Genomic DNA, 22350 nt, shown 5'->3' with positions numbered 1-22350 from the left:
ATGATCAGCTTCAGACAGCGCCGGCCTCAGGATCTATCAGTCAGCTTTGACTCATGAAAACAGGACAGGAAAGTGATGGTGCCTCAAGAAATCTTCCTTCATTCTTATATTTCTTTTGTTATGTTCTTTATTTTTTTTTCTTAAAAGGCAATTATAGTAATCAAATTTACAAGAACATGTAGACATAACCCTTTTCCATTTTTTCCCCCCGTAAAGCTGTAAGATCAAATAAAAATGAAACAATTTATAAAGCGCACCGACAAGGGTCTGTAAACAGTCTTTTGGTTTTAGGCGATTGGCTTAATCCTCCTCAGGTGTGTGTTTCCCTGCTTGCTCCTCCGTCTGTTCCAGACATTCATGCAGTTTCTTCCTCGCTCTCTCACCGCCACTTGTGTACAACTCACGTCCGCGCCATTTCCTACCGCCTCTACTTAGACTCTCCTCTGTAAGATAAACATGTGCAACCAAACACAGGGAGCTTACATTCTCCTCATTTCAATCAAGGACAGCAAGGTTATAGGAAACTTCCAGTCGGGTTATAAAGAGTCTACTCTTGTCGGGGTTATTAATTCAATCCATTTAGTCCAAGTTTCATAAAATTTGTGTTTTTGAATCCCCAGAGAGAATATCTCAAGGATGATTCCAAACCATTCTTCCAATGTAGGTGATGCTGGGTTCAACCACTTTCTAGTAATAGAGTTTTTTTTTTTTACTCGGTGCTAACGGGCCTGCAGTAGCTTTGTATCCCTCCTTCGTTTCAGGCATTGAACATGACCCGGAAATAGAATTTCAAAATTTAGGTGTATTTGAAGGGCAAGCAATGAAATGATCACATTGTGTACATCCTTTCAGTCTTCATTCAACGTAGAGCAACCCCAAAAAATGTGCAAGTGGTTTGCATCCCTAGTGTCTGACATTTTGAATCTGCGTCTCTTTACTTTCCCTGCTGTTTAATCTGAAGATATTTTACAGTGCCTTTCCAGCAGAACTTCCTCCAAACTGACAAATTAGTTGAAGATGATTGAAATCTGCAAATTTCCCCACCATGCCTCCTCTGCGAGCGTCACTCCTGCTTTGTTCTCCCACCTTTTTTTCATGTCCATTGTGCTCTGGTTTTTAGCGTCTAACATGGTATTCTACATTCCAGATATAGCTTTGCTGAGTGTGGGATCTGAAGCCATTTTCAAGAGTTTGAGAAATTCAGATCCTGTTGTTGACAAGTGATTCATTTTGCAAGCCCGGTGGAAACAATCTCGCACTTAGAGAATCTGACAAAGTCACTTTGTTCGAGGCCGTGTTTGGTTTGCAAGGACTGAAAGCTCTGTAGCGCTTCCTTGTGCATAAACGGGAGATAAGTTGTGAGTCCTTGTTTTGTCCAGGTATTAAATCTTTTGTCTCCTCTATTTGGGATGGCGTTTATGTTGTAGGCACGCCATCTAAACAGATTTAACACATTGTGGAGTTTGCATAACTTGACCACCTTATGCCTAGGGCTGAGCAATTTTACGAATCTGCAATATATATATTTGTTTTCCCAGAGAGTATCGATTTTTCAGCCATGGGTATCGACACATTCAGCCCTATTCAAATCCTGAGTTCCGCACTTTGCAGGAAGAGCAATTATGTCTGCCGGCCACTAGTGTTGCTGTAGAGCATTTCTAGTTACCAAGACACCGACGAATTCTCATCCAGTTAGAGCTGAGATTCATGAGAATGGCAGTGAGCATTGTTCCCTCTAATTTTTCATGTGTCTGGGCATCCACACAAGCTCCCTAAGCACACGTGACGAGCACACACGACATGTCCTACTACCTCAACATAGACTTTTAAAGACCCAAATAAACCGCGAAACCAGTTTGTCCCATTCTCTTAATTGATTGTCACTCACTTCAGTCAGAAGGGCCGAAGGATATATAATAGACGTGGTAAAAAAAAAAAACCAAACATTTTTACTGGGGCAATTCTTGAGCATATAAATGAACAAATGAATCTGGGTTTTTACAAGTGATAATCTTAGCAATGCTTCCAAACCCTTTCGATTCCTCCAGTTCTGACCTTTGCCTGGTGGGTCCTGGCATCTCACCTTGCATTTATTTGTTCTCTTCTTGTTCGCTCAGTCCAGTTTGTTTTCTTAAGAGCTCATGCAAGTGTTTGTGCATTCAGTTGTGATACTTGTGAATAACCCAGATTAAAACTTTTAGCATCCATTTTCCAGGATGTAATCTGGATTCTTGTCACTCTATCCTGGGAGTGCTGGGGTCACCTCTAAAAGCCAATATTTGAAACAAATGATATCATGTATTAAATAATTATGATTTTATAATTTCATTTCTGTTAGTTTAATTCTTGTCTTGTTCTTGTCAGTGAAACTGAAGAACCTGCATGACTGAAACAAACTAAAACTTCCTCATAATCTTCCTCTTTTTTCCTACTTTTTGCTTTCTTTCTTCCTTCTAACTGCATTTTTGTCAGCAGGGCAAGTTTTTTTGGCAAGTGAAGATCGGTTACACCATCGGCCACAGCGTCTCCCTCATCTCTCTGACGACTGCCATCGCGATCCTCTGCATCTTCAGGTAGTGAAACACGAGACATCGCCAGATTGAAAACAGCTCCACTGAATGAACGTTTTGTGAGAACACTTTATATCACGGATTAGTCCATTTACGGGTGTAGTTAGCAAGGATAAAGAGGAAGCAGAGGCAGCCGGGACCCCTGGGTAGAGCATTGGTAATTTACCATGATGCACATGACATTGGGGGATTAGTCCTGCTGGGCGATGTGGCGATGGCACACATGGCAGTCATTCCACAGTCACATAAACACTCATCAGTGTGATTTGATCATCGCTGATAGCTCAGCTTCTCACCAGGGCAAAAAATAGAAGGCTTATGTTTGAATATGGGCGAGAGGAAGAAAGATCCTTTCCAGATTAAAAAAAAATGTCAGTCAAATTTCCCAGTTTACTGCATTTGAGGATCTTTTGATGGCAGATTCCTGCAGCCGTCTGGACATTATGTGTTAGATGTGTGGTGGACATGTTTTTCCTATCTGTCAGGGATTGAGTTTAAGCTCCTGAAAGACAAATATATTGTCAAGGCTGGGATTAGTATGGGAGCTGAGAACAGCAGTGCGCTCTCTGTTAATGCTGCTATTTCAAGATCATGAAACAAACTTATCTAAGTGTATTGCAATAATTGATATGCCATATTTAGATAGCAGCATTTAAAAAGGAGCCCGGCCGTTCTCCATAAATCTTGTAGACGTTCATCCTGAAGGAAAATGAATGGACTCACCCTCTACTCTTATGTTTACGGGCTCACTTAACATGGATGGAAATAATGTAACCCTTTAAAGTATTCAAAATAAGTTAATATTCCCATGAAGATGTTAACATGAGTTTCTCATATTCATATTATTATTTACGTCCTTCAGAGGAAAATGACGCCGGCCGCCGTTACGTTCTAGATCAGAGTTTCCGTCTTGAATTTAAACTGAAACCTTTCCGTCATGTTGCGACGGTCCAGTTTGAGCTGTTTCTGGCTAATAATGAATAAACTGTGACTGGAGGCTGACACGTATTTAGAAAAGGCATTTAGAGTCTGGGGTTTTTACAGCAGGTTGCAACCTTTTGCACAAGGCCTTACTATTATAGATCGCTAAGCAATGGCAAACAGGAATTTGTGTTGCTGCGTATTAAAAGGATTATTATGAGAATTTTTATTTTCCTTAGCTGTGTAAACAACTTAGTCAGAATACTGTTATTTTTGTAATTAGGTTTAAAAAAAAAACGAATTTTGGGAAATGAAATCCTCACATAGTCATCGTTTCATGTGCGATAAACCTCCCTGACTGATGTGTCGCCTCGTCTTTTTATTCATATTTATTCTGCATTTCTTCGCTGAACACAGAGTGAATGACTTGTGGCGCTGCAGAATAAAAACGTGAGCGCTGAAGCCTCTGTGTTCACTTCAAAGTACTGTGATGCAACAGGTATTCTTCATTGACATTCTCTACCCACTAAATCTTGTCCAGGCCCACAGGGACGACGGGGAAAGTTACAAAGCAAAGTGATAGACTCTTTTTTTTTTTTTTTCTCCTGCAGTGCTGGAAATTGCTTTTTGGTTGTATTTTTCATATGGTTGCCTGAGTCTATCTAAACCCCCCATGTTACTGAATTACTTGCTGATCAGATCTGCAAAAGGTGTCAAAGTGTGTTCACCTCCAATGTCACAAGGTGGGTGTAAGTATTAAAAAAAACGGAAGGTTTGAAATTGTGGCAACTGACAGTTTTACCTCACGGGAGAGTTATGAGAGTGCAGTGGGTGCAGGGGGCATGAAAGATAGGGGTTTTTTTTTGGGGGGGGGGGGGGGCGGTGGGGTGATGAGGAGTGCCACACTGCTGATTCATGAATGATATTACCAGCAGGAATGTGTCTGTCTGCCTGTGCGTAATGTTGCCCTTTCAAATATGCTGCTGTTATGTAGCCATGAAAACCATTTCATTATCAGTCAAAACTGACTGCAGGATAAATTAATTACAAAGTTTTAATAGAGAAGAAAACTAATGTTTTAATTCACATTATAAGATTTATTATATTCACAATATTTATATCCCACATTTTCATGCTACGGTATATTTTTGTATATGTATGAAGCACAGCATAGGTTAAAAATGACATTGCTGTGTTTTTAATTTCCAAATCTTTGATATCAATCATTCCAGTCGCTTCTCATTTGGGTTTTCCTCAGTAATTAGCACATTTTTGTTCTTTCCAAATCCTTATTTTCATTTTGACGATCTTTATTTGTGAACAAGAATCGTGTTTGTATGAATAGCCTTCTAATAATGGGTTTCATCGGGTCAAGTTCTGTTTGTTACAAAGTTGTAAATGAGTTCTGTCATTGCCTCATCCGCCTTCCTTAAATGGTTTTCCAGGATGTGCGCGTAGCAACCACTGCGAATCAAGAGTGGCAGGCTCAATTTAATATGAAATTCTACTTGCAGTAAATACACAAATTGTTAAATGCTTCCTATTTTAATAAACCTTCAGGTTGACAGCGTAGCGATTTCACATCTGCCCCCAAAACGCACACTCTACAGCTCGAACGTACATTTCCTTCATTACTGCTGATCTTTCCCTTCACTCAGTGGTCACAAATAATTCTCTTAACATCATTGTAGCAGCTGAAGAAAACAACACACAGTCCATTTATTGAACTGACGAGCCACAGTTGGTAAAATGTGGGGAGCAAAATGCAGGAGGTTTAAGCATTTGTGACAAAATGCTCTCTCTGGGCTGTGAGATCGGCTGAGTCTTTAATGATTTCCGAGGGGTCAGCAACAATCGGAGCTTTGACAAAACTCCAGACGTTTGTGAGTGTGTCACTCTCGAATCGTTTAATCTTCTCAAGTATAATATAATCAGGAAGCACTGAACAATGGATGCTTGAGATCATCCTGTATCTAATTTTCAAATCCACCTCTTTTGTCTTTGTTGTTGAAGTGTGTAAAGGAGCATAAATGCATTCATTGCTACTCAAGCAGACCCCTCATACAGAAAAAAAAGGAACAAAGGAAGACAGTTATGATATAATTCAGTTTGTCATACGCTGTCATTTTCAACTATTAACTCCAAGGACATTGAGTAATTAGCATGGCAGCCACTTTAACTGACCTGAATGTGTGTCTCTTGGCCGTAGGAAGCTCCACTGCACCCGGAACTACATCCACATGCATCTGTTTGTGTCATTCATCCTCAAAGCCATCGCTGTGTTCGTCAAAGACGTGGTCCTCTACGAGGTCGGGGAGGTGGACAACTGCTCCTCAGGCTCTGTGAGTTCATTGTCCAAGATGCTGTTGTGTGTTATAGATTTGTTTCACTGTGTTTCAACAATTGTCCTTCAAACCAATAAAGAGGTCTGTCCCCAGTAGGAGGGACATGACATCATGACATGATGAGCGGAACTGAAGCGCCGCTGTTTAGCTAATTATCCACATTAACTAAAGATTTAATGCTTATGCTAATGTTGTTTTTTTTTAGGTTTTAGTCATGTTTGATTGAAAATAAGTCAGGGAAGGGCTGTTGTTTGAAAGTAGTTAAATTGGGGAATGACTTATTGGGAATATATTAGAATTATTGATTATAAATTTGCAGCAACAGCATCCAGAAAGGGTGCAAGTCATTCTGAAAACAAGATAAACATTTAGTTCCTTCTTAGGGTGCAGTCAGAGTGATTGCTTGTGTAAGCATCCCTGGCTTAAACTGAGTTATGAAAGTCTTGCAACATTTCAGTCCAGTCTAATGGATTTTTAATGGTATTTCAACTGAATTCTCCACACATCCACAGCTTTTCTGTTGTGCTTGTTACGTCGACGCCAACAAGTGCTGTATCTAAGTAGTTCTAGAAATCTCTGTGTGCCTGGTCCTTGATTATTCAAAAAACTTTTCATCTGATCGAGGTCAAAGTTGGTGTGTGCTTTGCTGGCACCCTGAGGAATTGCAGTGGAGAGTTTGAGGGTCTGGGGCCTTGAGCTCAAAGTTAGTTTCATTTGACAAGTGTAAAATGTGTCTTGAAAACTTGGTCTGGGACCCTGTTCATTCATTGCAGGATGTGGGCTGCCATGTGACGGTCAACAACTAGTCTGTTTACCACCTTATGGACAAAAACAAGCAGAATTCAATGTGTAGAGTCACAAAGGCTCCTCTGAAGCCTTTGTAACCTCTTACTGTAGCATGTCATCTTTGCAGCTGTACAATAGATAAGGAAACCAGCCATAATATCCCATCGTCTACTGGCTGTTTATCAGCACTGAAAGAGGACGTCTCCTCATTGCTGTTACAAGTGCTCGATACCTCTCATGGTCAAAGGTCCAGTCAGTTGCCAATACATTCCACCACAAAGGAGCGGTCTGACGCAGCCACGTGTCGTCCGTGAATATGAGGTTTATGTCACATAATGTGGTCACGCGCAGTTTAGAGAGCTCCCAGTCTGATACCAGTGTGTTAATGGAACCAGTGGGTTGATGGGAGCCAACTGCTGTCATGGGTTGGCTCAGAAGGACATTACAGAGGCAGGTTTGGTGCTCAATGTGTCTCGGGAGTCCATTTGAGTACAACTCTTGGTTCACTTATAGAATTCTAACTCTCAGTTTATGAGTGTGTGTCTGTGTCTGTGTATGTGCGCACGTGTGTGAGTTTGTTTATCCGCATTTTCCTTTACAATGAAGTGACCCTTTCGATTTTCCATGACTGCTTCAAGGCAAAAAACTGCATTTTGTAGCTTTTTCACCGTGTGCCTGAATATTCAGCACCATCTTCATTCTTGAGTTGTTCCAGTAGCAAAACACCCCATCATTCATCCAATGCCAGGCTTTTAAAAAACAGTCTTCCAGTGGGCAATTTGTATTCATTTGCTTGGATTAGTCCTTGCAGAGAGGTTTACTCAGCTGATCAGGGTTGAGTTTGCTTCCCTCAACATGCTAAGTAGGATATATTACACAAAACTCCTGTCAGCTTCAGGACTGGTGGTTTCAAAGGGAGAAGTGGCAGCTGGTCCACACAAGCATTTTACGATTGAAGGTAGATTACAGTTAGAAAGAGAGAGTTATAGTTGTCAAAAATAAGTGAACGTTAACATCATTAGCAGGGTGAAATGGTGAAACTTTAATAGGGACTGACTTGTTGCTTGCCACTCTGAGAACTGCAGTTTTTTGGGGAATTGAGTATTGGCTTAACAGATTTTTGAGCCTCCACACACACACGGGAACGCGTGCACACACACACACACGCACGCACACACAGGTTTAAATTTTTCCACATTCAGTCGACATATGTGAAACCGCACAGATTTATATTTTCGAAATATATACTGGATGTACTACTACTATGATTCGAAAATGATTACTTCAAAAATAATCAGTTCATTCCTCGTCACCCAACACTAGTAGCATCAGTAGAGATACACTAGTAAAACGTACGCACATCCAGATATTTTCTCCTACCACAGCCTTGAAAAGGGACATCTGGTCCAGTATTCAGAGAGCCACGAAAATGGATTGTGTCGACCTCCAAAATCCCAGTACGTGTGAATGTTTGTGTGTGTAGTAAACTCTAAATGAGACTGTTGGATGTCCACCTCCTCAGTCTACATTTATGAGTAATGATGCTCATGTATCTATGAGACGTGTGACTCCTGCAGAGCCCATTTACCTTCTGATAATTCCCACTCATTCATCATACTTCCAGGTTGAAACGAGAGATGTGGCATTTTCATTCTAACACTTATTTGTTATCATTTCTGCTTCAGTACCCGGCGGTCGAAGCTCGGAAAGAGAAACAAACAAAAAAATGTTACCCCCGTTGTCTCTTCACATGCCCTGTGTTTTGTTGCTCTCGTGACCTGCTTGTCTGTCCGTGTGATTCAGTCCATATCTGATCTCTCCTCCTCTTTACCTTCCTCCGACATCCCAGGCTTCATATCTGGTTCCGCTCAACCTTTTCTCAATGGTTGCAATACTGATTTCCTTGATATGCGCTCCCTTTGGCTTCCAGTGATCTTTATATTAGCAGTTCGTATTAGCCTCACACAAACAGCGCTGGATGTCTTCCACTAATGAGAAGGTTATGAAAAAGCTGCCCGCATCAGCCCACACTCACACTCACACTCTCACACTCATACTCTCTCTCTCACACACACACACACACACACACACACACACACACACACACACACACACACACACACACACGCACACACATCTCTAGAAAAATGGACCTTTTATGCATGTTCTTTCTTGCCACAGCAGCCTCCCTGCTGAGTATTTAGCAGGCGCGGAGGGATTTGAATTCAGCCGCCCTGGTGGAGCTATCGAAGCAGGGCTGATCCTCTTTGGTCCTCTCAGGGTTCAGTTGTGTTTGTTGGCTGGAACATTTTCTCCTGGCTAAACCTTGAATGTTGCATTGAACACAGGCCGGCAGGAAATTCAATTCTAATAGGTCACCCTTTATTGCGTGTTCTTAAGTTGCCAATAAAAGAGTTACTGATATGTTTACATCGATTATGTCCTCCATTTTATTTTGTTGGCCATTATGATCTCTCATACGTGGTTATCATGTAAGTGATGACAACAGTGCACTGAGCAGCAGCATCACTTCACATACTGTAATAAATAAGCTTGAGCGATACTGGATTTTTGGGCCCAATGCTGGTACCAATAATAGAGTGTAAAATCCTTTACAATCAATACGTCAGCGAATACTATTTTTGCACTGATCCCTTAAAACATAATTACTTAACATATTACTAAAGATGTTAAACAGAAGAGGGATGGGGTTTTTTTTTGTTTGAAAAAAACGACATTGTCCAAAATTGCACCCGTGCATTGGGTATTTAATGATCATAAATTACCCCAAACATCTCCCTCTTAATTATATCCTGTAAAATAAGAAAAAAGTCATATCATTGCATATCAGAGAACCTGTATGTAACCTAATATAACTGTGATAGGGCCAATATCAGCTGATATTGTTAAGACCGCATTTTATCACCTGACTATGAACCCCTTGTGTTGTCTCCCCTTGCTGGAGACTCAGAGGAGGATTTACTTTTATTAACCTGTAGTAAAACACACATTATTATTTGAATGAAGGCAGTCTGAATATATTCAACTGGTGCCAAAAGAAATAAAATCCAACATTTTTGCTTTTTCTAAATGTAATTCTACCACCATAGTGGATTAAATGACACCATAAAGACCTCTTTGGAATTGTTCACCATCTCTGTTTGTGTAAGATATGTGCTTTTTGTGTCATGTGTCTACTTCCAGGTGGGCTGCAAAGCAGTGATTGTGTTCTTCCAGTACTGTATAATGGCCAGCTTCTTCTGGCTGCTGGTGGAGGGTCTCTATCTTCATGCTCTGCTGGCTGTCTCTTTCTTCTCGGAGAGGAAGTACTTCTGGGCTTACATTCTGATCGGCTGGGGTGAGGACGTCTCTCTTGAATGCCTTTATACATGCGCGCTGTCCCGGTGAGACTTCACCGACTGTCAGCCATAGGAGGAAGGGTGTAACCCTTGATACTCGGGTGCAATCCTAACTCTGGTCTTCTTCGTTTATATCTGTAGGCGGACCGATGGTTTTTATCACAGCTTGGAGTATTGCTAAAGCCTACTATAATGATGTGGGGTAAGAAAAATGCTTAACCAGGCTGCAGTAAACTGTCTCTGTACTGCTTTGGTTCTTGTAGGTGAATATTGTCTCATGTCTTCCCAGCTGCTGGGATATAATCGAGACCACCGATGTGTTCTGGTGGATCATCAAAACCCCTATTCTGGCATCAATCCTGGTAAGTTTACCAGCTGTTTTCACCACCCGCTTCTCATTACGCCAATTTTTTTAGTCACTCACATTAAATATATCCGAGGCACATATAATTAGCACAAAGAGAGGAAGTCTTTGTCAGGGATGTGAATTGATGTGTTTAATTCCATATTATCTTGTCAGCACAGCGAGGAGGTTAGAGCGACCTCATTTCATGTCGAAAACTTGAGAGGATAATCAGGCCAGTGTTTGATTTTTTTTTTTCCTCTGGACTGACTGACTGTTATCATTACTGATCTGCTGTTGGCATCATCATCATCACTTAAACTAAAACAACACAATGGAATCAAAATCAGCCGCTGAACTACAACTACTAATTATATGAGATGCAGAAGTGATGTCAGTGTTCGGTTTCCTGGGAGAATTTCAAGAAATTAACCTCATACTGGATGGGTGTTCAGTATTTGTGGTGAATAATGAGCACATTCATAAGTTTTTGGTCACGGAGTTAGCCTGAAGGTGATGGCTACTCCTGCTAAACTGAAAAGCAAGCATGCTGTTCTCAACCCAAAAGCATGTTGCTGCCTCTCTTTCGCCGGCGAGCTCGACATCCATCCATGCGTGTTATTGAGTCCTGACAAGCGATGAAAGAGATAGATTTCGATGACTGCAAGGTTGCCAAAAAATGCACAATAGACAGGTCAATTAATCAGCTGATATATATTTTTTCTTCTCCAAACATTTGTTGTTATATCAGCTCCTGGCCCCGTGCATGATTGAACGACTGGTCTCAGCCAGCAGAAGCATCTTCTCTCTGTGTCCTGATCTGTACTTCCAGGGGGGAGAAATAAAAAGAGATCAGAGTGACTTTTTTTCTTGCAATAGTTGAAACAAGTTAAAACAATTTCAAACTTGTGCACCGAATGCTGTCAATCATGACCTCCCCAGGCAAAAGCTTGGCTTTTATCATCTTTGTATGCCGTCTCTGAAATTCATCTCGTGTTCTGCCTGGATGCACGTCAGACCGACTGTGCAGAACATTACACAAAATTATCCTCCTATTTGAAGTTGATCTCAGTTTTACTTAATGTTAATACCGTTTGTGGAGGAACCTGTCAGTGACTTCACACTTACTTAGCTGGTTTGGTGGGCTTTTTCTCCATTAGGATCAGGATCAGCTGGCGAGCTGTCAGATCATTCCGTCTGTTTGTCTCTGCAGCCGCTTCAGAGGTCCGCCACAAATTAACTCTGTAGAATCTTTTCCCACCAGCAGCGCCGCAATCCAATCACAGCAGCATGGAATTCAGCATCAATCGTTTGTTGTTAGATGCATTCATCAAGCATTCCTGCACCCGATGAAACTGAGAAAATGAAAACTTTCCTGAGAAGTTTCCCTTCCATTAAGTATTTCCGTTGAATATTTCACTCTCACACCATCACTAATCTAATTTATATTGTAAAATACCCAAATACTGTCTTCATGGGAGACTTCGTTCCCCACAGATGAACTTCATTCTCTTCATCTGCATCATTCGGATACTCCGTCAGAAGATTAACTGCCCAGATATCGGAAGAAACGAGTCCAACCAGTACTCGTGAGTGGTGTTATTAATTATTCTCTGGCTGAATACAACGAGGTGACATTTTTGTCGATGCATGTGATGAATCGAGGATGTCTTAAAATATCGACACCACCCCAATAAATATGTGAATGGGCCCGCAGCCCAGGAAACAAATAGAATAAATTCAGAAATCAGAGCCGAGGTTCTCAAAATTCTTAATGTCCAAGATCCTTATTTGAAGTCACGTTGCTTTAAAAGAACCGTAATCTTGAGAAAAACACTTTGACATTCATGAGAATTTCAACTCGTGAGAGACTGATCCAGCATCACGGATGTCAAACACGATTTCTCCTCATTTTATATTGTCATTTATTCTGTTGATTGTATTTCTTTCTTCTTGTTGCTGCATTTTTAATAATTGAATTATTATTAATTAATCAAATTTTCCAACAACTGCTCCTGACCCTCTTTGTAAGGATGACGATTTGAACTGTTAAATTCTCAAGAGCAGGGGCCCGTTTCACAAAGCAGGTTCATCAAACCCTGAGTTTCATCCTGATCTCCGAGTTGATCTACCCTGAGACAGAAAACTCAGAGTTTTCGGTTTCAGAACAGCGGATTTGAATCAGTTTGATCAACTCGGAGGAGGTTCACCTGGGGTAAAGCGCGATCACGACAACTCGAAAAAGCCAGCATAACTGTAGCCCCGATTCACAGAGTCCCCATGGCGACAGAGAAGCGGAGAGCTTCGTTTTTCACGTCAGTGGAGTTGGAAATCTTGATGCGATCATGTGAAGAGTTCCATCACGCGTTAAAAAAGAAGTGCAACACCGCTGTAGCTGCAAAAGAGAGAGAGATGGCGTGGAAGAACATTGCTGCTCGGTTCAATGCATGAGTTTAAATGTAGTCCTTTGCAATCATGATTATTACGGAGGAAAACTGCTTACATGATAGTGCATTAATTTATATGGTTTAGATGCAATACCGCAGGGAGAAACGCACTTGGCAGCAACTTAAAATGAAGCATATATATATATACATATATATACATATATATACATATATATATATATATATATATATATATATGTGTGTGTGTGTATATATATATATATATGACGTGAGAGCATGACTACGACTGGTGCTGTTGCAAATGTAAGGACGGAGGAGGTTGTATATGTAGACGATGGACTGTGATGTGAAACGGTACCGATACTGTCTGGAAATGCAAGAACGTCCATGCGCGGTCTGATCTCAAACTCCCGCCGAATATTTAATTCTCTGCGCAGCAATGCAGCACCTTCATGCACGGGATCGTCAAGAAAAGGACATGCCATGTTTGTTGAAAAACTCGCCAAAACTCGCCTGCTGATGAATGAATGCGGAAATCAAATGGCGTATGTGGCTCTGAAAGTGGGCGGAGACGGTGAGAAACTCGAGGTTCATTGACAAAAACCTGGTCCCGACCAGGTTAGTTTCAGGGCGTCTGTTACTGCGGTAACTGACCGAGAGTTTAAGTTACCGCTGTCTGTGAAACAGGCTAGAGTTAAGCCTCTTCCGCTGGTTTGAGTGACCTCCCTTTGTGAAACGGAAAACTCCGAGTTTTCCTTATTTCAGGGTTAATAGACCCCGAGTTTTCACTAAACCTGCTTTGTGAAACGGGCCCCAGGAGGGACTGATAGACCACCAGCTACAGCGCAGAATATTAACTATTTTCTCTCTGGCTTGTAAAGTTTATGCTTTTTTTCCTGTCTCTGAACCTTGAAGCTGAAATATAAAATGAACGTAACATTGGACTTACATTTCATTTTTTGCATTATAATGAAGACAATGGAAAACTGGTCTGGTCAAAGAGAAAAAAAACAATGCTTTTATGTGTTTGTTTGTTTCAGGAGACTTGCGAAATCCACGCTGCTTTTGATTCCTCTGTTTGGCATCAACTTCATTGTATTTGCCTTCATCCCAGAGCAAGTGAAGACTGAGCTACGGCTCGTGTTTGATCTGATTCTGGGTTCATTTCAGGTCAGAAGTGTTTGTAAAAAGGAATGTTACATTTTAAATATGTATTTGAACTCTTTTTGAACTCTCTCTTGGAAGCGTTTCTTCTAAGTGATAGGTTTCTTGAAGGTCAAATATCCCTGATTTATTTTTTCCAATTAAGTTTGACTTTGCTCAAAATCCAAAGTTTTAATTCGGTATCTGCTGTCAGCCCTGACTTCTTCAACTAAGAAACACCATGGCAGGTGTCCAGGTGCTTTCCTGGCCGATTCTGTCTCAGTTGTTACCATTTTGAACTCTGTTAGTGTTATTTCTCTTTACCACGAGGGATGATGGAGATGCGGCCAATCAGCTCAGCCAAGGAAACCTCAAATCTTCTCATCCCTCATTCTTATTATTACTGTAAACAAGCCAGTTTTACTAGCATCCACGTGGAGTCTTATGAGTATTACGCATTCCCCTTGAATAAAAAAAAAAAAACCATAATAAAAACGAGACAAACAAATATAACAGGAGATTTAAGTGTGTCACAAACGATTATTGCTGTCTTATCGTCTATCTCTTTAGGGCTTTGTGGTTGCAGTCCTTTACTGTTTCCTCAACGGAGAAGTAAGTACCCCATCACTTACATTAAACCTCCATGCAGAGATAAACAACATCACGGTGGTAATTCCAAGAAAATGTAGTTTATCTCTAGTTTCCCTCCGCCTCCCTCGGCACACCATTTACATTAACTGCAGCTCTGAGAGAATGAGTATGAGTCACCAGCGCTCATCATCGTCTTCCTCTCTTGGACCTCCTTGCAAGCATATTTTCTACATTGTTCCCTGCAGGGTGGAAGGGCTGTGAAAAGACTCAGCCTTTTTGGCCTGGAGTGATGCATGAGTGAAACCTGCAGGGGCTCTCTGCAGGCCGATTAGTAATTTTTTCAGTCCTGAGCCAGATTGAATCAGAGAGATGGGCTGGATGGCAAGGTTTGAGACTACACAGTTTGAATATTAATCTGACTCCATATCTCAGGTGTCCTTCAATCTTGGCCGGTGTGGAATAAATTGAATATTTGAATCACAATAGCCAGGAGAATCATAGATTTTCCAGGAGTACATTGTGGTAATCAAGTCACCAGATACATGTGATAGAACATTGGTAAAGGTATGTTTGATTTGGCTGAATAACTCACAGACAAACAGCTTCTAAATTTACGTCTAATTTCATAAAAAGGGCTGCTCAATGTATTGAGCATAAAGTGACAATGGAGTGGAACGTGAATGAGCCCTACTAGCTACCAGTTAGCATTGTTGAACATCTGGTTCCTTCACCTCCGATTCACTGTATATTTGTTTTAATGTGTTTTTGGTCAAATGCCTGAATTAAGGTCAGTGCTTAACGTATTTACGAAATACATCAGTGCAAACGGCACTTGTAAATTTTAAACATCTATGTGTCTTAACGTTTGACGTGCGGTGGCTGACCAGGACTACAGAGGTTGTGGAGGACATCAAATGTGATCAAGCAGAAAACAGAACTAGTGGTGGTGACAATGCATCCACGTTGTAGTTCATTCTTAGCATAACGTTAGCATATTGTTAGCTTTAGCTCATTTTAACAATCTCATCCACCCCTAAAATTATAATAATCATCAAAAAAACTGTGTCAGCAATGCAAGAAAGCCATTTTTATAGGCTTCCTCAGAAGCATCAGCATGGGCTCCCTTGTTTTTTTCCCCTGGATTTTATAACATTGAAAAAAAATTCTGAGCCAAACCGAAGTTTATGTGAAGTGTTTTATCCAGAAATATAATCTTCACAAATGAACACCAACTTTATGATTTTGGAAGCATAAATGCAATCACTAGACATGCTAAAAAAGTCCAGCTGAGCTAAACTAAGCTAAGCGAATAAGAAGTTCTACCCACACCACAGAGGCATGACGTCATCGTTCCCATGACTTACTTCGGCTTTCTGCTTTCTACTTAAAAGTCCTGGATAAAGTCTGGAGTTTAGTTCAGCCACTTGTTGGCAACAAAAGTGTGGTATTTGCTGCCGTATTTTACGACGCAACAACAAAATGTGAAAGTATCTTGGGCCGGGATTAAGGACTGACCTTATTTAAGGCGTTTAAACGATTAAAAAATGCCAAGGTCTCATTCCTGCTTCATTCTACTGGCAGCCACAGTAGAAAGTAAAGTTTTTGACTTCCTTTTAAACTGTTCAGTCTGGGGTCTTCTCTCAGGTCCTTGGGCAGCTGTTCCATCAACTTGAGGAAAAAGAATGCAAAAGCCTCCCCTGCTTTAGCGCTCCTGTCAGGGATGGTTAAAAGCCTGCTTGCCTGTGGACCTGCTGCTTTGTATCTACTTAGCATGTCTTTTAAAGAGCCATCTACAAGGCCGTTCAGAGTTTTGTATTCAAGCAGCGGAACTTTAAAGCCGATTCTAGTTGTGATGGAAAGCCAGGGCAGAGATCTAAGAACAGGTGTTCAGCCTTTTTACTTCAGGTAAAAGATGTGCAGCCACATTTTGAATTAAGTGGAGCTGCTGCTTGGCTGATATCGGAAGACCAGTGAATAGACCGTCACAGTAGTCTAGTCTTCCTCTTACGCACGCGCGGTGACTTTCTCGCTGTCGTTTCTTTGATAGAAAAGAATGTGTAAGAGGGTGCAATGCTGATTTCATGAATGATAGTTTATTTGGCTGTTAAAATGTAGATCGCTGTCTATTTCTTTTCCCTCCAGGGAAAGAGAGATGAGAAAAGCTACAATTTTCTGTCTCTGAGACTTTTCGCACCAAAAAAAAAGAAAAAAAAAGTTTTTCTTTTTGTTCCCTTGTGAAAACACTGAGCTTGTGGATGAACGGGATGTAGATCATGAGGACGTAGGAACAGCTGAGACACAGTCAGCTGGAACCCACATCGCAGCTGTGATAACTTAAGTCTGCTGTCAGGATGGTGATGAATGATGTCAATGTCTGAGGTGTTTCGCTGTTCGCCGTGGTAAATTATGCTGTCATCTTTAAATTGAGTTACCAGATGAAAATGTATAAAAAACCACCAGCTACTCACTATAAATTCCCCCCACTAAACCAAACCAAAGCCATCAAAAAGGTAAGCACACTTGGCTTTTAAAGGGGAATGGATAATGACATCATCTTTTGTCCCAAAACACACCTATGATTAATATAGAGACTAATCATAACATTGTTAATGCACACTCAGATTATGATTTAACTAATTGCACCCCCAAATGTGATTACATTAATTATGTCAGAGGAGAATAGAAAAGATTCCCGTAAAAAGTGAATTTATTTAGCAATAATAATACATATTTCTTACTGTAATGATGATAGTTGACAGTCGTTATGTGGAATATAAAAAAGGAAGCCTCTCAAGTTATTAAAAACATTCAGGTGTTTTGACGAAGTGGCAGCAGTTTGCTCCACTTGAAGTTTAGAGCATGGCCTTTTCTTGTGTGGCCTGTTTTATTTTGAAATGTACTCATGTACGGCAGTGTTACTTCCTGTTTTTGTCTGTTTCCTCACCTGTTTTGAATCACTCACCTGTGTCTCATTGATTAATCCGTCCTGGTCAGCCGCTGCCCCGTCCTCTCACCCAATCAGCTCCTTCCCCGCCCTCGCGTTCTCACGCCTGCTTCTTGTTGCCTCGTCACTGGTGTCAGTCTTTGTCGGGTCCTTACGTCTCTGCATGTTTCCCTGCCTGGTGTTTTTTTTAGGGCCTGAGCCCGAAGGAACTTCGGGGCCAAGACCCTATTGTTATTTTAAATTTTGTTTGCTACATCTTCAGTTCTTCGTATCGTCCCTCTTTGAGGTTTTCTGCATTTGGGTCCACTGCCTCTTTCCTCAAACTGTGACATCACTTCCGTCACACGTGGTTATGTCATGAAACAAGGAAATGAAAAGCAATAAATTAAACAAATTTTTTAAACTCTTGATAAAAACCAATGTCCTTAGTTAAATTGAAAAACAGTTCCAGGTACCAATGAGGTGTTATGTAATTCGGGCCTGAGCCTGAAGATACTTCATTTTAACAGAACCTGATAAAACTCAATCTGCTCAGTACTTGGACCGTTTTTTTCAAATGCAACTTTAATTAGGAAAAAAAAAGATGAGCAAAGAAGAATCAGCTAAACTTTATAAAAATTAGGCTTTCAAATGAGTGCTTTGCACCTCCGTCTAGATATCAGCTGTGTTCAAAATAATACTATTAGTACACAGCGAAACGTGCCTGCCTCAGAACAACAACAAAATCCACATCTGCTCCCCAGCGCTGTCTGGTGAGGTAACGGCCGACTTTCATCCCGCAGAAGCTAATCTTTGTACGGCAGCTTAGTTCTGAACTCCTCCTCTCTGTCAGCAATCTTTTCTTTGCACACCTTTAATGTTTCTCCTCCCTTTTCTCATCAAAGTTGGCTGCAGTCAGCTGTCGTACCAACCACCCACAGAAGCATCCCTTCAGAGGCATCAGAGAGTTACAGGTGTTTGGAATAAAACCTTCCACCAACTGAGTGGTAACAGCTGAATTTGTGCTCCATCGCAGGTCCAAGGAGAGATCAAGAGGAAGTGGCGGCGGTGGCACCTGCAGAGATACATGGGCTCCGACAACAAATACCAGCATCCGTCCATTGGCAGCAGCAACTTCAGCACTCAGATCACCATGTTGACGCGGTGCAGCCCGAAAACACGCCGGAGTTCATCCTCCTGCCACAACGACTTCTCTAGCATATGACTCAAACAAACACGCACACGCACCCACACCCACACACGTTCATATTATCATGAATACTCTCATTCTAAACATGAGGCAAAAAAAGACACAATAAATGTACAAGCTAGAGAAAAAAACAGCAGGTCGGAAATAAGTCGGCTGTCGAGCCGTATTTAATCCTCTTGCAAGAGATAAAACTGCATCACTTCACAACCTTTGCACATTTGAGGAACATTTCTTTTTTTATATATATATTCCGTGCTTCAGCGCGTATGTGCAGGTGACTTTGTGAGTCATGTTGTCATTCCAGGTCAGTCCCTCAATTGAGTTCAGTTGCTATTCACAAGGTGAAATGTTGTATTGAAGGAATCAGGAGAGGGATTTAAACGTGAGGCACACTCAGAGACACACAATTATATGCAATTAAGAGATGATTAAAAATCTCTGAGTGGATTCATGTGTTTTCACACAGCACTCAAATGAACAAGGCTATCAAAACAAAAGGGATAACTGGGGGAAGATATCATTTATAATGTACACTGAAAGAAACGCACCAACTTTTTGGGAAATGTGCTGATTTGTCATCCTCCTCAGACCCAGACAAGAAGACAGATCCCCTTCTGTCCTCGGTGTGTGCATACGGGAACTAGCTCCAGCCTCATCGCTAATTAGCTTAGCAATCCATCCATCTTCAAGTGCATATCTGATATTGGGTCGGGGGATGTAGCAGCTCCAGCAGGGGATCAGTCATCAATAAATTCTTTGTTTTGTCAGCTAAAGTCACACTGGGGCTTTTGAGGTGCGGCGTGAAATCACTGCGCCCTGTCATTTTGTAAGGAAAGTAGTTCTGACGATGTGTGCGTTTCTAAAAAGACAACGTCTTCTGATTTTTTGAAATTTTTCAAATCAAATGTGATGCACAAACCTCGTTGCAGACAAACACTATATTGAGAATGTATTTGATGACCTTAGACTGAGGCACGGTAACACTTCCCATCAGTTTTTATCCATTGTGCTAAGCTAACTAGCATTCATTCTGCCACTGTGGCTGCACATAAAGTGTATCTATCTTCTTTTCCGCCTCCTGGGAAGATAGCTAACACCTTCTTGGTAAATATGCTGGTAGCAAACTAAACAAAAAAGCTTAGCATGTAGGATGACCTGATTGGTTGACCGTCACTAATGAAACTGGTTTGCATTGTTCATTCTGGAGTTCAGATGCCCTTCCCTGCACTATCACTGTCATAGAGACCGGTTGCCTTTGCTCTCCTGCTTGCTGTACGTCAGCCTGACCTCTGCCGAGTGCCTGTGTCACAGGTGTCGTTTGACACTCTCAGTCTAATCCTCACTAGATGTCGAGCCGCACAGTAACGCTGGCGAGGAAACGACTTGAAGCAATTCCATGAATGTTTACATTGACCTGGGATGAGGGATTAAAGGATGACTGTGCCATACTGGCTGCATTTAGTTTCCAGTATCAGTAACTTGTCAATGTAATTGTTTGTTATTCCAAAACTTTAGATATAAAGTCTTTAAATCTGTGTCTTAATGTTGAGTATAACAGCTATATTCATGACTTAACTTCAAAACAGTGTGAACCCATGCACCATGTAGTTAACACACAGCGATGCTCTAACACATTGGCCTACTTTTCGTTTTCTTCTTTTTTCAACAAAATGGGGGATCGAATCCTAAAATATTTTCGGAACCTTCCAAAGACTTTGTCAGGTTCAGATTCCTCCAAAGAATACGTTTCATCCTGCCAAGTAAGGAGAGACAACTGGAGTCATTATGTAGAGCAAAGAAAGTTGACAAAGATGAATGGACCTGTCACGCCGATGCTCAAATTGTGCTTTTCAATTTACAAGGTCAGACTTGAGAGTCACTTGAGAGAGAACCTCCTGACAGTCCAACCTGACCATATCATCTCACACCCCCAAGAGCTCAGAAAAGTATCAGTCTTCTCCCAAAATGTTTATAGACGACCCATCGACCCAGTGTTTTGGTGTCTGTGTCTTGTTGCCGGTAAAGTTTAATGTATTTGTGTGACTATACCAATGTAACTCTCATGTATGTAAATAGATTTGTACATATCGAAGAAACAATTCATTGTGTTTTCTATTTCACTGTCACTGAAAATGTTATTTCAAGTATTTTGGTGACCTGGCGTGGTTGTTGTTTAATGGTAATATTTAACTGGGATATTAAAGGATATTTCTGATATTTAAGTCATAATTACCTCTGTCTAGGGGTGTACTGTTATTTTTAAAAACAATTCAGCTGATTTCTTTTTAACCAAACCTATTGGAAGGGTATAGCATAGACCAAGGGTTACATTTTTGGAGATGGATCCATTTGAAATAGCTCGATTTTATTTATCTTTTATTTTCGAGGATTGGGTTTTGGCTGCTATGAGCTACGTTCCCACGTTTTTGAATCTAAAAGATTCATCCAAAAGTGCTCACAATAGCTTGCAACTATTTAAAAAAAAAAAAAAAAGCTGAGGAATTGTTCACTTGTTATTATACGATCATTTCTAGTCATTTGTTTTCCCTTTTTAACTCATAGATATGGGAAACTGAAGAAAAATTCTGGAATCATCCTTTTGCATAAACAGTAATTATAATGTGCATTTACCTGGCAAAGTATGTATTGTATGGTTGATTTATTTGCAATATTCCACTGATGTTCAAACTGGATATTGTGCTATTGTGTATATTTAAGAGTTGATTTGTTTGGTTTGCTTTTGTGCGACGTGTGTAACACTGGTGGATACCATCGTGAGCTGCAGGTGTACTGTAAGAATTTATAAGCTTGAGTTTCTGCACACATAAAGCCACCTCTTATATTTTTTTGTATATTCATTTCAAAGATGTAAAACATTGGCAGGGAAAATTTTAATTGGCTATGAAAATGTGTCCCACTCGCTGTTTGAATTAAATTATATATAAAAAAAATACCTCTTTGCATGGATGTTTTGTCGTTAACCTTCCTCCGGGTGTGATGATCCCATCAGAAGTTCTCAAAAGCCTCCTTATGACATATTGTTGCCTAATTGAAGCTTATTTTCAGAAGCCGCTCCGCTTCTCCGCATAAGTGCTGGTTTATTAGTTGATTCTAGCCTCAGAGTTCTTTTAACCTTAGACTTTTCCAAGCAAATATGTTTATCTCTGTTGGTAGAAAAGTAATGGTCCTGCAAGTCATTTTCATTGAAATATGTGTGTGAATCCTTTCTGTTTGGTGCTGCAAACGTCTGTTACTAGCTGAAGATATGTGATGCGGTTGGCCCAGCTGACAGGAGCATCATCACGGTCGGCCTAATTGGGAGAAATGGTGCGCGTTTTTTCGCAGCTTGTGGGGGCTTTTATTTTTCACCCTCATTGAAATCTCATTTATGCACGAATTTAACTCAGAAATCAATTAAGAGGTATTTTAGACGTGTTTTCGGTTTACGCCTCTTTCTCTCCTGAAATAAGATGCAGCACCTTCACCACCGCAGGTGTCAGTTCAGACTGAGTTGGAGCAGCTTTAGCGCACCTGACCTGCTTCCAAGCTTTTTAATATTAAACCTCCATCTTTTTACCCGGTGAAGCTCAAATATCCAGTAAGAGAAGGAAAAACAAATAAAGCAACACACAATTTCAAAAGGCCTTTTTTGATGTAGTTTTATTTCTCCTATTTTAATTCCAAACATGGAAACGTGTATAGAAATTAATTGCTATCTACTCCTAGCTTTAAATTCTAATTTTTTTTCTTC

At 40.8% G+C, this 22350-nt stretch overlaps 1 protein-coding gene across 2 annotated transcripts in view; it reads left to right on the top strand.

Moving 5' to 3' along the window:
- vipr1b (vasoactive intestinal peptide receptor 1b) overlaps positions 1-21511 on the top strand; it is a 42848-nt gene extending 21337 nt beyond the window's left edge. For both annotated transcript variants that reach the window (XM_086191363.1, XM_086191364.1), the window contains 9 exons: positions 2476-2573; positions 5701-5833; positions 9827-9980; positions 10123-10183; positions 10271-10343; positions 11822-11913; positions 13773-13902; positions 14446-14487; positions 18426-21511. In XM_086191363.1, the coding sequence (XP_086047489.1) occupies positions 2476-2573; positions 5701-5833; positions 9827-9980; positions 10123-10183; positions 10271-10343; positions 11822-11913; positions 13773-13902; positions 14446-14487; positions 18426-18614 (972 nt within the window). In that variant the 3' untranslated portion in view covers positions 18615-21511. The remainder of the gene's footprint in view (positions 1-2475; positions 2574-5700; positions 5834-9826; positions 9981-10122; positions 10184-10270; positions 10344-11821; positions 11914-13772; positions 13903-14445; positions 14488-18425) is intronic.
- Positions 21512-22350: the final 839 nt, after the last annotated feature.

The sequence above is a fragment of the Aulostomus chinensis genome, chromosome 21, assembly GCF_037954235.1.
Source record: "Aulostomus chinensis isolate RoL2024-O1b breed Wild chromosome 21, RoL_Achi_v1.0, whole genome shotgun sequence".
Lineage (NCBI taxonomy): Eukaryota > Metazoa > Chordata > Actinopteri > Syngnathiformes > Aulostomidae > Aulostomus > Aulostomus chinensis.
This window is presented reverse-complemented; position numbering and strand designations above follow the sequence as displayed.